At 36.8% G+C, this 15,989-nt stretch overlaps 1 protein-coding gene across 1 annotated transcript in view; it reads right to left on the reverse strand.

Moving 5' to 3' along the window:
- The window catches only part of POLQ (DNA polymerase theta), a 116,026-nt gene that overhangs the window by 87,678 nt on the left and 12,359 nt on the right, over positions 1-15,989 (reverse strand). Inside the window, exons 8-11 of the mRNA XM_049628253.1 lie at positions 13,204-13,350; positions 5,441-5,653; positions 1,687-1,829; positions 58-262 (exon numbers count right to left, since the gene is read on the reverse strand). Of these exons, the coding sequence (XP_049484210.1) occupies positions 58-262; positions 1,687-1,829; positions 5,441-5,653; positions 13,204-13,350 (708 nt within the window). The remainder of the gene's footprint in view (positions 1-57; positions 263-1,686; positions 1,830-5,440; positions 5,654-13,203; positions 13,351-15,989) is intronic.

Below are 15,989 nucleotides of genomic sequence, written 5' to 3' on the forward strand. Positions count from 1 at the left end.
AGCAGTATAAAGTCAGCAAAGATGAAAAAGTGTATACTGTAATTAAGTCACACTTACCTTCTGTTCCATCACTAGCTTCAGTAATCTGGATGAATTCGTTTTCTAGCAGCCACATTACACAGGCTTCAATTGCTCCAAGTTGAACAGAATCTTGATTCTTCTGAATTCCCAGCTTCCCTTCTCTCATACTCGCAGCCAAAAATGTGCAAGAAGCATAAGTCTGCATATCTTGTGATGTACTTGCCATTCCACCAACTATTATCTGATATAAGAGGTTTGAAATTTTCTGTAACTTTTTAATAAGACATGCAGGCCCTTATGATATAAAAGAAATGAAGTGATTTTGTTCTCTTAAAGTATTCTCAGCATCTTAACGTAGAGATTTTTTATTAATTCTTCCATTATCACTCGTTATACATGTAGATAACACCTAATGACAACATCAAAAGTTTCCTTAAAAGTAGATACATTTTCTCATAAATGAAAATAAATGAATCACTATCTATCTGAAATGTAGGAACTAACAACATAGCTTTCCTTCTGAAACATATGGGCATATAGGAATGCTAGTATTGAATATTCCCCACCCAGAAAGGGGATGGGAATGGGTGTAGAAAAAGTGAAGTGAGTTGTGTTTTGTGGATATCATCTTCCCACAACTATATTAAATATACTAATTAAGTGTACTAATTTTCCCTTTGACTTCTTCCATTTAATACAGATTGAAAACATACTAAATCAACCTAAACAGAGCTTACTCCTTTTAATGACCCCAATGCATAGTTTTACCAAGATTTATTTAGTATTTGTGGTATTTTGGTTGTTTCCAGTTTTTTCTTATTGCCAATAGTGCCATAATAACCATTCTTGTACATTTAATTTTATGCAATTTCACAAATACATCCCTAAGTAAAACTCTTAGTTGTGAATCTACTGGTAAATGGCTATGTGTTCTGTTTTGGCAGTGTTGTTGTTTTTATCTTAGTGGATATGTCCAAGTTGCCCTCCCAAAAGAGTTTCAGCAGTATATGAGAATGCCTACTTTCTATATCCTTACCAACCCTATGTTATCAGTTACTTTCCTTTTTTAGTGTGTTTTCGTTTTTGTTTTCAAATGGAGAGCGAAAGGGGAGAAAAAAAGTATGAGCACAGGTACCAGAACCCCCTAGCACCAGTACTAAAGCCAAGAGCAAGGCATGCTGGTATATGAACAGAAAAATTTCTGGATGAATACACAAAACACTTAAAAGGAGATTCGTTACCTTTGAGGACCCAGAATAGAAAGTTTTTTCACTTTAGATCTTTCCATGTTGTTTAAAACTTCTAATCATGTCTATTTGTAATTTGATTTTATTTTAATGTCAATAGGTATTATCTGTATGTAAGAACTATGGTCCATTTTTGTCACCTTTTTTAAAAATTCAAAAAATAATAAAGTATACCTAAAAAAGAAAAAGAATCATCTGGCATTTGGGTTTTAATCCACTGTTCTGAAATATGCTGACATAGAACTAGCTGTATTAAACTCCAGGAAATAACTATATAAAATAGAAGACATTCAGACTTGGGAACACTATAAACAATCTCACAATGAAACACAAAGCTAAGATTTTTCTTCACATCATTAAGTTCTATCATCATATTATAGGCTTCAAAGAGCAAATAATTTAGTGAACTCTTCCTTACCTCCAGAATAGCTCTTATCATGCTTGTAGTTACTTCTTCTCCTTCTCGTCTTTGCAAACAGCTACGAACAGGTTTTAGAGATCCCTGAAGTAGAGCTATGCCTTTTGATTTCTCAGAGTTCTTACAAACTAAGATACTCTCACCTATAACCAAAAAAATGCACATTTGCAAAACCCCAACATATTTCCATAATATACCTGCCAAAGAGAATTTAAGTTGTCTTACTTATTTAAAAAGAAGGTCATAGATGATAGCGGTTATTACGATCATAAAATTATTGCTGATGCTTTAATTTTCTGAATTTTGGATTGAAGGGGATCAGAATATGCCATACCAAAACATGCCACTTTGGCATAAGGATTATTTTGACCTGAAGGCACTTAGGAAGTAGCAAACACAGTAAGAGCTCCTGGCCCTCACCCTGTTTGCCTAGATGTAAGACATAAATTTCTCTTTGTGAAGGTGTTCCACTTATCACTTATCACTGGATGCAGAAAGGCAGCACCAAGATGGGTCTGCATAAACCTTACTAAATAATCCTTAACTTCTGTTAGTTTCCAGTATATATTTACTTTCCCACAATTTACCACTTCTAGAAACTCAAACCCCTTTTCCTTGGTCTTGTCACTTCACAATTCTATTACCTTTTGTTAAAAGGGTATAAAGCCCCTAACATCTAACTGCTTCTTTGGGTCTTTACTGGTTCTCTATGAAGTCCTCTGTCTATGCAAAAAATTAAAATATTAATATCAAATAAAATATGTATGCCTTTTCTCCTGTTAATCTGCCATCTGTCAGTCTAATTTGCAGGCACTAGCCATAGAAGCTAAGCAGGCACAGGAAAAGTTTATTTCCTTCCACATAGGAGCAACTGTTTTTACTGAATAATTAAGTATATAATAATAATAATAGAGGTATTTTGAAAATCATAAAGGAAAATGCAAATACAAATTATTACTGGTTACATATGAAAACACGAATTCAAAAATATTTACAGAAACCTAGAAATTACATTATAACTCACTAATCAAAAAGCTTTAGGTTACTGTGACAATCAAATGAATAAAAATGTGATAGCACTTACACATTATAAACATATATAAAGGTACAATTTATACAAACATAAACTATTATTACAGTAATTAAGACTAGAAAAAAGATAATTTTTTTTTTTCAAAAATGAATCCAATAGTAGGGGAAAGGAAGCAAGTAGATGTGTAAGGGGGAAAATGAAGGCAACTTGCATTAGAGAAAACTAAAAATGGCATTGTGGTGGAGTATATTAATCATTCTAGGGAGAGAGAAGACTTTCCTAAAGCTGATTGCTAAACTGAGAACCAAGATAGGATAAAGATAAAGGACTATAAACTTGATGACTGTTGTTGTTTATCCTAGATATAATTACAAAAAGATAGATGCCATCAAACAAAACAATAGCAGCAACAAAAACAGCTGGATAAAATGCATCACCTGGCTCTTATAAACACTACAAAATAGCCCAACTTAAGATAAAAAATTATCTACAAAATGGATCAACTAGCATTAGTGGCAAATACCAAAAGCCACTTTGGGCTATTCAAACTACTTTCAGCTTTTAATCCTTCAGCAAGATGGACAACCCTTTTTCAAAGTGAGCAAGATTTATGAAAATTAATGCCAATATATACAGTCCAAGTCCCTGCTCCCATCTATCTAAGGAGGTTGTATCCATACTACAATAGACAAGTCAATTAGAATCAAATCAATTATTATATTTGACTTGTAAATCACTATTTTTGCACAAAGTACCAACCTCTTATACTGGAAGGTTCCAAGAAATCCACAGAAAGATTAAAATGTTATCTAAATAAAACACCATTAACTGTCTAGGAACATTAACATAATTTATAAAATGTAAAGAAGTTATAAAGATGCTACATAATCTAAAAAGCATGACCAAGTATGCATATCTTCATAATTGATATGAAACACTATATTCACACATTCTCCATTTGCTGGAAGTTCTGAGCAAGCATATGTCATCCTGAAATGGAGCATTATGCAAAGTCAAAACTTCAGAAGTTTCCAAGACCTCAAATACAAAGTTACTGTGGTACATTTTAGTTTTGTTTAAATGTTAATCTGATTTAAGGCTTGATAATTTGGCCAGGGTAACAACCTTCCAATTATTCTTCCCTACAAGAAAGAGAAGTATAAGCTAAGAATATAGCAGGGCAAATAAAATCTCCTTATCTTCTATATTACCTTAAAGACCCTCTGACCCTAAAAGAAGAGTAGCTGTGTAAAATGAACTTAGACTCCACCCTCCAAAGTTTGAGCCTACTAAGAAATTAGAGTTGGAAGGAAGGGCAGAGGGAAGAGCAAATAGGAATAGGAAGGGAGTGTTTTTGTCTCTTCCCCCAACCTTTTCTAAACATGTGTAATCTGCACATTTTATAGGTAAAGTAAGAGACAGAGCAGGATAAACTTCTTTGATGCCTATAATAGGGGAAATCCAAGGAGTTGGATATTTTTTTTTAATCATTAGTATTTTTAGGGCTTAAAAGAGAGGCAGGCCAATAGCCCTTCAGGGATTACAGAGAAGTCATTTGTTACTGGGGCTGAGACACATAGCCATTCTCTCATTTTTCCTTTAATAAAACTCCTACATGTTGGATGGGCACATGGCCACACAGCTAAAGGTTATATTTCCCAGCCTCTCTTGCAGTTGGGAAATGTAACCATGTGACTAAGTTCTGGCCGACTGGATGTGAGGAGAAATACTTAGTGCAACTTCTGAGAAGTGCCCTTAAGGGATAAGTTGTGTCCTTTACTTCCTCATCGCCCCTTCCTGATGGTTGAAATGCAGATGTGATGACAGACAAATCAAGTTATTCTAATAGTCACTTCCTTGTATACTACCTAGGTTTTTGCACCCAGACTATCCCACTTATTTTCCCATTAAGACTTTCCCTTTTCTCCTGGATATCCTAATGTTCTTCAGCAACCATAGAACTATTTTTTTACATACAGTATAATATTAGTCAATAAAATACATCCTAGAGAAGAAAGATGAGATGACAGAGAACTTCCTCCCAAAGCTCTTTAATGTTGTAAGACTTATAACAATTTTGTCACACCCATAATTATCTACCAAGTTAGTAATAACATTTGCTGCTACCTCAATATTTAATTCAAACAAGACTCTTCCTCATTGCTTAAGACATGACTTCTGCTTAGTTTCTGTTAATGTTACCATTACTTGCTGACAGAAGAAACTAAAAAGGTGTTTTCAGAACCAGCACCATTTTAGAGAGAAAATAATGGTATGTGAAATTCCTATTCCTAAATGTAAGAGTACTTTCCAGCTCTCAGTATCCCTCCTTTGAAGTCTTAGGTCAGTCACCTAAGCAGAACTAAAACCCCATGAAAATTACTCCCTTCATTAGCACTAAATAGATTATACTGGAAATTAAAAATCATCTTCTAGCTAATATGATAAATCATTTTGATTAGAATAATACTGAATCATTTCACCACATATAAAAGAAAATCTTAATTTTACATTAAGAGAAAATCAATGGCTAATGATATATGAAAATTATAACTTACATTCATTATAAATATTAAGCAAATCAAAAACATGACATTAGTGCTTTGGATAACAAAGAAATACAGCATGATGAGAAATCAATTGGCAGGCATCAGTCAGATTTCAAGTAGACTGACACTGTCCTTCACCAATGCTATTATAATTAAAATCAAACTCACTTACCTACTGTGTCTACCCCTTTCCTGCCAGCACGACCAACCATCTGCTTATAAGTAAGAATATCTAGAGGTCGACCACTGAAAATCGGAGTACGAATAATTACACGACGTGCTGGTAAATTCACCCCAGATGAAAGAGTAGAAGTTGCTGCCAAAACCCGAATCTGACCTTGACGGAAGGCTCCTTCAATGATATCCCTCTCCTCAAAAGTAAGACCTAACAAAAGGAAGTTACAATAACATATATTTATTAATGAATATATGAAATAATGAATATAATGAAAATACTGTACTTGATTACTTACAAATGGATCTGGGAATCTACTAGAAACTTCTAAAGATTTTTACAAGCTATTGTTACGACCGTAAACAACATCTTTATGTCACCACAGTCTATCTTTAAGAGTATAATCTGCCTCCCCTAGTATACTTTTTTTTTTAAATATGAAATTTATTGTAAATTGGTTTCCATACAACACCCAGTGCTCATCCCAACAGGTGCCCTCCTCAATACACATCACCCACCCTCCCCGCCCTCCCACCCCCCATTAACCCTCAGTTTGTCCTCAGTTTTTAAGTCTCTTATGCTTTGGCTCTCTCCCACTCTAACCTTTTTTTTTTTTTTTTTTCCTTCCCCCCCCCCCATGGTCTTCTGTTAAGTTTCTCAGGATCCACATAAAAGTGAAAACATATGATATATGTCTTTCTCTGTATGGCTTATTTCCCTTAGCATAACACTCTCCAGTTCCATCCACGTTGCTACAATAGAACATATTTCATTCTTTCTCATTGCCACATAGTATTCCATTGTGTATATAAACCACAATTTATTTATCCATTCATCAGTTGATGGACATTTAGGCTCTTTCCATAATTTGGCTATTGTTGAAAGTGCTGCTATAAATATTGGGGTACAAGTGCCCTGATGCATCAGCACTCCTGTATCCCTTGGGTAAATTGCTAGCAGTGCTATTGCTGGGTCATAGGATAGGTCTATTTTTAATTTTTTGAGGAACCTCCACATTGTTTTCCAGCGTGGCTGCATCAGTTTGCATTCCCACCAATAGTACAAGAGGGTTCCCATTTCTCCACATCCTCTCCAGCATCTATAGTCTCCTGATTTGTTCATTTTAGCCACTCTGACTGGCGTGAGATGGTATCTGAGTGTGGTTTTGATTTGTATCTCCCTGATGAGGAGTGACGTTGAGCATCTTTTCATGTGCCTGTTGGCCATCTGGATGTCTTCTTTAGAGAAGTGTCAGTTCATGTTTTCTGCCCATTTCTTCACCAGATTATTTGTTTTTCGGGTGTGGAGCTTGGTGAGTTCTTTATAGATTTTGGATACTAGCCCTTTGTCTGATATGTCATTTACAAATATCTTTTCCCATTCTGTTGGTTGCATTTTAGTTTTGTTGATTGTTTCCTTTGCAGTGCAGAAGTTATCTTCATGAGGTCCCAATAGTTCATTTTTGCTTTTAATTCCCTTGCCTTTGGGGATGTGTCAAGTAAGAAATTGCTGCGGCTGAGGTCAGAGAGATTTTTTTCCTGCTTTCTCCTCTAGGGTTTTGATGGTTTCCTGTCCCACATTCAGGTCCTTTATTCATTTTGAGTTTGTTTTTGTGAATGGTATGAGAAAGTGGTCTAGTTTCATCCTTCTGCATGTTGCTGTCCAGTTCTCCCAGCACCATTTGTTAAAGAGACTGTCTTTTTTCCATTGGATGGTCTTTCCTGCTTTGTCAAAGATTAGTTGGCCATACTTTTGTGGGTCCAGTTCTGGGGTTTCTATTCTATTCCATTGGTCCATGTGTCTGTTTTTGTGCTAATACCATGCTGTCTTGATGATGACAGCTTTGTAGTAGAGGCTACAGTCTGGGATTGTGATGCCTCCTGCTTTGGTCTTCTTCTTCAAAATTACTTTGACTATTCGGGGCCTTTGTGGTTCCATACAAATTTTAGGATTGCTTGTTCTAGCTTCAAGAAGAATGCTGGTGCAATTTTGATTGGGATTGCATTGAATGTGTAGAAAGCTTTGGGTAGTATTGACATTTTAACAATATTTATTCTTCCAATCCATGAGCATGGAAAGTTTTTCCATTTCTTTATATCTTCTTCAATTTCCTTCATAAGCTTTCTATAGTTTTCAGCATACAGATCTTTTTTTTACATCTTTGGTTAGGTTTATTCCTAGGTATTTTATGCTTCTTGGTGCAATTATGAATGGGATCAGTTCCTTTATTTGTCTTTCTGTTGTTTCATTATTAGTGTATAAGAATGCAACTGATTTATGTACATTGATTTTGTATCCTGCAACTTTGCTGAATTCATGTATCAGTTCTAACAGACTTTTGGTGGAGTCTATCTGGTTTTCCATGTATAATATCATGTCATATGCAAAAAGTGAAAGCTTGACTTCTTCATTGCCAATTTTGATGCCTTTGATTTCCTTTTGTTGTCTAATTGCTGATGCTAACACTTCCAACACTACGTTAAACAACAGCAGTGAGAGTGGACATCTCTGTCATGTTCCTGATCTCAGGGAGAAAGCTGTCAGTTTTTCCCCATAGAGGATGATATTAGCTGTGGGCTTTACATAAATGGCTTTTTTGATGTTTAAGTATGTTCCTTCTATCCTGACTTTCTCGAGGGTTTTTATTAAGAAAGGATGCTGAATTTTGTCAAATGCTTTTTCTGCATCGATTGATGGGATCATATGGTTCTTATCTTTTCTTTCATTAATGCGATGTATCACATTGATTGACTTGCAAATGTTGAACCAGCCCTACAGCCCAGGAATGAATCCCACTTGATCATGGTGTATAATTCTTTTTATATGCTGTTGAATTCGATTTGCTAGTATCTTATTGAGAATTTTTGCATCCATCCATCATCACCATCAGGGATATTGGCCTGTAGTTCTCTTTTTTTGCTGGGTCTCTGTCTGGTTTAGGAATCAAAGTACTGCTGGCTTCATAGAATGAGTCTGGAAGTTGTCCTTCCCTTTCTAGTTTTTGGAATAGCTTGAGAAGGATAGGTATTATCTCTGCTTTAAATGTCTGGTAGAATTCCCCTGGGAAGTCATCTGGTCCTGGACTCTTACTTGTTGGGAGATTTTTGATAACTGATTCAATTTCTTTGCTGGTTATGGGTCTGTTCAAGTTTTCTATTTCTTCCTGATTGAGTTTTGGAAGTGTGTGGGTGTTTAGGAATTTGTCCATTTCTTCCAGGTTGTCCAGTTTATTGGCATATAACTTTTTATAGTATTCCCTGATAATTGCTTGTATTTCTGAGGGATTGGTTGTAATAATTCCATTTTCATTCATGATTTTATCCATTTGGACCATCTCCCTTTTCTTTTTGAGAAGCTTGGCTAGAGGTTTATCAATTTTGTTTATTTTTTCAAAAAACCAACTCTTGGTTTCATTGATCTGCTCTACAGTTCTTTTAGATTCTATATTGTTTATTTTGACTCTGATCTTTATTATTTCTCTTCTTCTGCTGGGTTTGGGGTGTCTTTGCTGTTCTGCTTCTATTTCCTTTAGGTGTGCTGTTAGATTTTGTAATTGGGTTTTTTTTTTGTTTCTTGAGATAGGCCTGGATTGCAATGTATTTTCCTCTCAGGACTGCTTTTGCTGCATCCCAAAGCGTTTGGATTGTTGTATTTTCATTTTCGTTTGTTTCCATATATTTTTTAATTTCTCTTCTAATTGCCTGGTTGACCCACTCATTCTTTAGTAGGATGTTCTTTAACCTCCATGCTTGTGGAGGTTTTCCAGACTTTTTCTGTGGTTGATTTCAAGCTTCATAGCATTGTCGTCTGAAAATATGCATGGTATGATCTCAATTCTTTATACTTAAGAAGGGCTGTTTTGTGATCCAGTATGTGATCTATCTTGGAGAATGTTCCCTGTGCACTCGAGAAGAAAGTATATTCTGTTGCTTTGGGATGCAGAGTTCTCAATATATCTGTCAAGTCCATCTGATCCAATGTATCATTCAGGACCCCTGTTTCTTTATTGATCCTGTGTCTAGATGATCTATCCATTGTTGTAAGTGAAGTATTAAAGTCCCCTGCAATTACCACATTCTTATCAATAAGGTTGCTTATGTTTGTGAGTAATGGTTTTATATATTTGGGGGCTCCGGTATTCGGCGCATAGACATTTATAATTGTTAGCTCTTCCTGATGGATAGACCCTGTGATTATTATATAATGCTCTTCTTCATCTCTTGTTACAGCCTTTAATTTAAAGTCTAGCTTGTCTGATATAAGTATGGCTACTCCAGCTTTCTTCTGACTTCCAGTAGCATGATAGATAGTTCTCTATCCCCTCACTTTCAATCTGAAGGTGTCCTCAGGTCTAAAACGAGTCTCTTGTAAACAGCAAATAGAAGGGTCTTGTTTTTTTCCATTCCTTTACCTTATGTCTTTTGATTGGAGCATTTAGTCCATTTACATTCAGTGTTATTATAGAAAGATGCGGGTTTAGAGTCATTGTGATGTCTATAGGTTTCATGCTTGTAGTGATGTCTCTGGTACTTTGTGGTCCTTGCAACATTTCACTCACAGAATCCCCCTTAGGATCTCTTTGTAGGGCTGGTTTAGTGGTGATGAATTCCTTCAGTTTTTGTTTGTTTGGGAAGACGTTTATCTCTCCTTCTATTCTGAATGACAGACTTGCTGGATAAAGGATTCTTGGCTGCATATTTTTTTTTCTGTTCATCACATTGAAGATTTCCTGCCATTCCTTTCTGGCTTGCCAAGTTTCAGTAGATAGATCTGTCACTAATCTTATCGGTCTCCCTTTATATGTTAGAGTGTGTTTATCCCTAGCTGCTTTCAGAATTTTCTCTTTATCCTTGTATTTTGCCAGTTTCACTATGCTATGTCCTGCAGAAGATTGATTCAAGTTACATCTGAAGGGAGTTCTCTGTGCCTCTTGGATTTCAATGCCTTTTTCCTTCCCCAGATCAGGGAAGTTTTCAGCTATGATTTGTTCAAGTACACTTTCAGCCTCTTTCTCTCTCTCGTCCTCCTCTGGAATTCCTATTATACAGCTATTGTTGTGTTTCATTGCATCATTTAGTTCTCTAATTCTCCCCTCATACTCCTGAATTTTTTTTAATCTCTCTTTTTCTCAGCTTCCTCTTTTTCCATAATTTTATCTTCTAATTCACCTATTCTCTCCTCTGCCTCTTCAATCTGAGCTATAGTCACCTCCATTTTATTTTATACTTCATTTATAGCATTTTTTAGCTCCTCCTGACTGTTTCTTAGTCCCTTGATCTCTATAGCAATAGATTCTCTGCCATCCTCTATACTTTTTTCAAGCCCAACGATTAATTTTATGACTATTATTTTAAATTTATGTTCCGTTATATTGCTTAAATCATTTTTGATCAATTCGTTAGCTGTCGCTACTTCCTGGAGTTTCTTTTGAGGAGAATTCTTCCGTTTTATCATTTTGGATAGTCCCTGGAGTGGGGCAGAACTACAGGGCACTTCCCTTGTGCTGTCTAGAATAACTTGTGTTGGTGGGCGGGGCCGCAGTCAGACCTGATGTCTGTCCCCAGCCCACAGCTTGGGCCACAGTCAGACTGGTGTGTACCTTATCTTCCCCTCTCCCAGGGGCAGGACTCACTGTGGAGTGGTATGGCCCCTATGGGGGCTACTTGCACACTGCCAGGCTTGTGGTGCTGCTTCTATGGGATCTGCAGTATTAGCCGAGGTGGATCCGCAAGGTGCACAGGGGCAGGAGGGGCAGGCTTAGCTCGCTTTGCCATGGGTGGTCCCCTGCGGAAGGGGCCCTGCAGCACCGGGAGGGAGACAGGCAGACCTGTCGGAGGGATGGATCCACAGAAGCACAGCATTGGGTGTTTGTGCAGTGCAAGCAAGTTCGGTGACAGAAACTGGTTCCCTTTGGGATTTTGGCTGGGGGATGGGAGAGGGAGATGATGCTGGCCAGCGCCTTTGTTCCCTGCCGAGCTGAGGTCTGTCTTCTGCGGCTCAACACCTCTCCCTCCCGTTGTCCTCTCGCCCTCCCACTCTCCAAGCAGAGCTGTTGACTTATAACATTCCAGATGTTAAGTCCCGCTGGCTGTCAGAACTCAAGCAGTCTGGCCCCTCCACTTTTACAAGCCAGACTCAGGGCTCTGCCTTGCCAGGTGGGCTGCCCCTCCACCCCACCGGCTCCCTCCCGCCAGTCCATGTAGTGCGCACCACCCCTCCGCCCTTCCTACCCTCTTCCATGGGCCTCTTGTCTACACTTGGCTCTGGAGAATCCATTCTGCTAGACCTCTGGCAGTTTTCTGGGTTATTTAGGCAGATGTGGGTGGAATCTAAGTGATCAGCAGGACACGATGGGCCCAGCGTCCTCCTACACTGCCATCTTCTCCTGCATTCCCCTCTAGTATACTTCTATCTCATCTTCTAGACCAGGGTGGGCAAACTTTTTCTGTATATATTTTAGGCTTTGCAAGACAGATGGTCTGTGTCAACCCTACCACCGTCAAATGAAAGCAGCCACAGAACAAATGAGCATGACTGTGTTCCAATACAACTTTACGAAAATAAATGGTGTGCTGGATTTGACCAGCAGACTGCAGTTTGTTGACCTCTGTTCTAGAAAATGAACTCACTGAGCATAGAGACATTGCTTATGCATCACACTATCTTCAGGGTCTATCCAACACAGTGGTCAGGCACAGTTTTGACATAAATAAATGCTAAAGAATATATATACAAGTAAATGAAAAAAGTATATACAATATATACTTATCTAGATTATTTTTAATTTTATTTAAAAAATCAAAAGGATTGGGTGCTTGGGTGGCTCAGTTAGTTGAGCGTCAAACTTCGGCTCAGGTCAAGAGTTCACTGTTCATGAGTTCAAGCCCCGTGTTGGGCTCTGTGCTATAGTTCAGAGCCTGGAGCCTACTTCCAATTCTATGTCTCCCTCTCTCTCTACCTCTCCCTTGCTCACACTCTGTCCCCCTCTCTCTCTCAAAAAAAAAAATAATAATAATAATTTAAAAAATATCAAAAAGATTGAGGTTCTAGTTTATAAATTAAGTAGTGGGTCCACAGGTATTCATTTTATTAATATGCATAAGTTAAATATAATAAAAATATCTTGTATGCTTATATATACACACATATATTTTAAAATTTATTTATGTACATGTAATGAAAATTTTAAATAAATTAAAAAGGTTAAATTCCTAATTTTAGGAACTATATATTCTTAATCATATTCTTAGTACATATAATCATGGACAAACCACCCTCTGAAAGAAGTTATTTAGTTCAGTGACTGTATAATCCTTGCAATTTTGACCTGTTTTATTTTTAAACACTTCTAGTGCTCTCAAAATACAATATGACAATTTCTAAAATTAATTTGATTTTGATATATTTGTAAGTATATTTCAATACCCCTTAAGATAAAAGGAAACACTCAGAGTAGCATAAAATTAGGGTAGCAAATACCTGTCTAACCTAAATTTTAAGGAAACAAAATGTAGAAAGGTAACAATTATAGAATTCACTTCTCCAAGGGAACAAAAAAGCCTTTATGTAGTTTTATATACTATACAGATAAGTAAACTAAACGTGTTTTATTCTTGTTTAATCTTGATCACACAATTTCTTAAAATGAAATCTAAGAGTATTAGACTGACAAGAAATCAAATGCACACAAATATAAATGTGAAGGAATTATGAGGATATTTGGAGGGGGCTTCTTAATAACAGATTACAAATATGGATACCTGCATGATGAAATGCTACTCCCCATGGTATAGTTTTTTGCAATACAGAGTCCAATCCTGAAGGTGAACGTTTTAACTGATCCATCACTTCTAGGAGACTCTTTTGTTCCAGTACCACTGGTAGAAGTTCAGATGATCTTACCAATCCTGTCACAGAAAAATTATCAACACTGTTCACCTCTGGATAGACCTCCTTAAGTGCTATCTGCCTAAGTCAGGACAGAGCTAAATATCAGGGCAATGGTTCTAAAATTACCATATATAATAATTAGCTGAACATCTTTTAAAAATACTGATGGCTGGCTCTCACTCTTGGCCATTGTGATGTAATAGGATGCAACCTGGACATAAGGAATTTTTAAATCTCCTAGATGATTCTAATGTGCACCAAAGTTTAGAAAGCACTGTAGTAGAGTGAGGCCAAGCCCACAAGAGGGGACAAAGGACCCAGCTAAGGAAGGAGAGGATTACAGATACTACCACTCAGAGCCTAAAAATCAAAATCCTTGCTCATCAGTATACTCTCACACAATAGGCGTCCTTGAGTCTCAAGTAGGAGCCCAAGAAATGGCATTCCAAATAGGAAATGGTCATAGAGGAAATGATGGGAGAGAGAGAAAACAAACTTAACAGAACGCCAATAGACTTAATACTGACCAATAATAATTGTAGATTCTCCACTTATAATTCTAGTAACGACAGCCTTTAAATTCTCTGAAAATCATTTTATATACCAGTTTTTGCAAGGATGTGGATCACCTTGTGCATAATTGCCTCCATGCAAAAGTCAGATATATTAAATGGCAAAACAGAAAATTCAGCAGACCATTTGGCATAGGTATAGGTATATAAAATCTAGTTTTAAATAACTGTAAGTGTTTGTATATGGTAGAGAATACTCAGAAATGTCATTTTCTTTGTGAGAAGGCGCTAAGCCTTTGAAACCAGCATCACTTGATATCAGACTAAATGTCTTGTTTGAATAAAAAGACTGAAAGGAAGGATGAATAAAAAGCAAATATACAATGTCCCCCTAAAGGTTCAGAAAAATGGAAGTGCCAATGCTCAATAAAAATGATTAAAATGTGTGCAAAAAAAAAAAAAAAAATCCTTGCTCAAAGTGTGTCCCATCAACCAGCAGTGTCAGAACCACCTAGGAACCTATTTCTGTGTGACAATTTTTCTAGCCTATTTGCCACTAATGTGGTAATTAATCACATATTACCTTCTGTTTTTGTCTCTCTGTGTAACCTGCTCCCTTAGTAAGCAAGACCTCAACTTTTTTAGGTGTAGGAACTATGTTTTCTTTAAAGAATCTCCCAAACTTTTGGATTTCTGAACTAGCAAATTTCTCATAAGATATATTTTTAATATAGCTTCTATTTCCTAATTAAAAAAATATTTTAGGTAAACTTTTCTTAAAATTTTAAAGACTCAGAGGGGCGCCTAGGTGGCTCAGTTGGCTGGGCATCCAACTTCAGCTCAGGACATGATCTTGTGGTCCGTGAGTTCGAGCCCCACATTGGGCTCCGTGCTGACAGCTCAGAGCGTGGAGCCTGCTTTGGATTCTGTGTCTCCCTTTCTCTGGCCCTCCCCCACTCACACTCTGTATCACTCTCTCTCTCAAAAATAAATAAACATTAAAAAAAAATTGGGGGGCACTGGGTGGCTCAGTCGGTGGAGCGTCCGACTTTGGCTCCTGTCATGATCTCACAGTTTGTGAGTTTGAGCCCCACGTTGGGCTCTGTGCTGACAGCTCAGAGCCTGGAACCTGCTTTGGATTCTGTGTCCTCCCTCTCTCTCTGCCCCTAACCCACTCACATTCTGTTTCTGTCTCTCTCAAAAATAAATAAACATTTTAAAAAAACATTTTTTTTAATTAAAAAAAATTTTAAAGACTCAGAGAGGCTTGTCAATGTTTTATTATGCTAAGTACAATTAAACATTTTTTTTAAACTACCATTGATTGATACCTTTATTTCCGAAGAAAAGTCATTTTAACATAAAAGAAATTAGTAGGGATAATTTCAGAATTTAAACTTCAGCTTTACAAAAAATGTGCTGCCTTGTCTTTACTTTTCTAGTGAAAAGTTCATCATAGCCCAGGCTCCAATTTAAGCACCAGGATTTGGGAACCCTTGTGATAAATCAAAATGACAGAATCTCAAGCAAAGAAGGTAATAATAATATTTCTGGCTATCAAAGGAATTTAAGTTATTATGGTACAACATAAAGAATATAAATGGCATAGTATAGGAAACATCAATCAGGAGGGAAATAAAAGCAGTATTATAATGTTGGGCTGGAGTCTTCCCAAAATAAACTTCAAGCAAAGTTTACTTGTTAGATCTAAGCTTGAGGTATCTATCACCTATCCTCATGACTGCAGTAGCATAATGAATTCATAAAATATCCTAATATTCTGTGACCAGAACTGGCTGGTCTCTGTCTTCTCTACACCTATCTTGGACCCCAAGGGACCACAGGTTAGCAAAAGTGGTGAGGGAACAGTGCTCATCCTAGAATCAGTAAAATATATACTAATAGTCATAGCTATACACTAAATTATTACTCAGCAATAAAAAAGAATCAGTTTGATAGATTTAACAACCTGGATGAATCTTAAAAATACCATGCTGAAAGAAGCCAAACATAAAACACACTATATAATTTCATTTATATGAAATTCTTAGAAAAGTCACAACTAATCTAGAGAAACAGAAAGCAGATCAGAGGTTGCCTGGGGCTAACAATAGAGAGGAGATTGATAGCTAAAGAGCAAAGAT

This window comes from Panthera uncia, chromosome C2 (assembly GCF_023721935.1).
Source record: "Panthera uncia isolate 11264 chromosome C2, Puncia_PCG_1.0, whole genome shotgun sequence".
Classification (NCBI taxonomy): domain Eukaryota; kingdom Metazoa; phylum Chordata; class Mammalia; order Carnivora; family Felidae; genus Panthera; species Panthera uncia.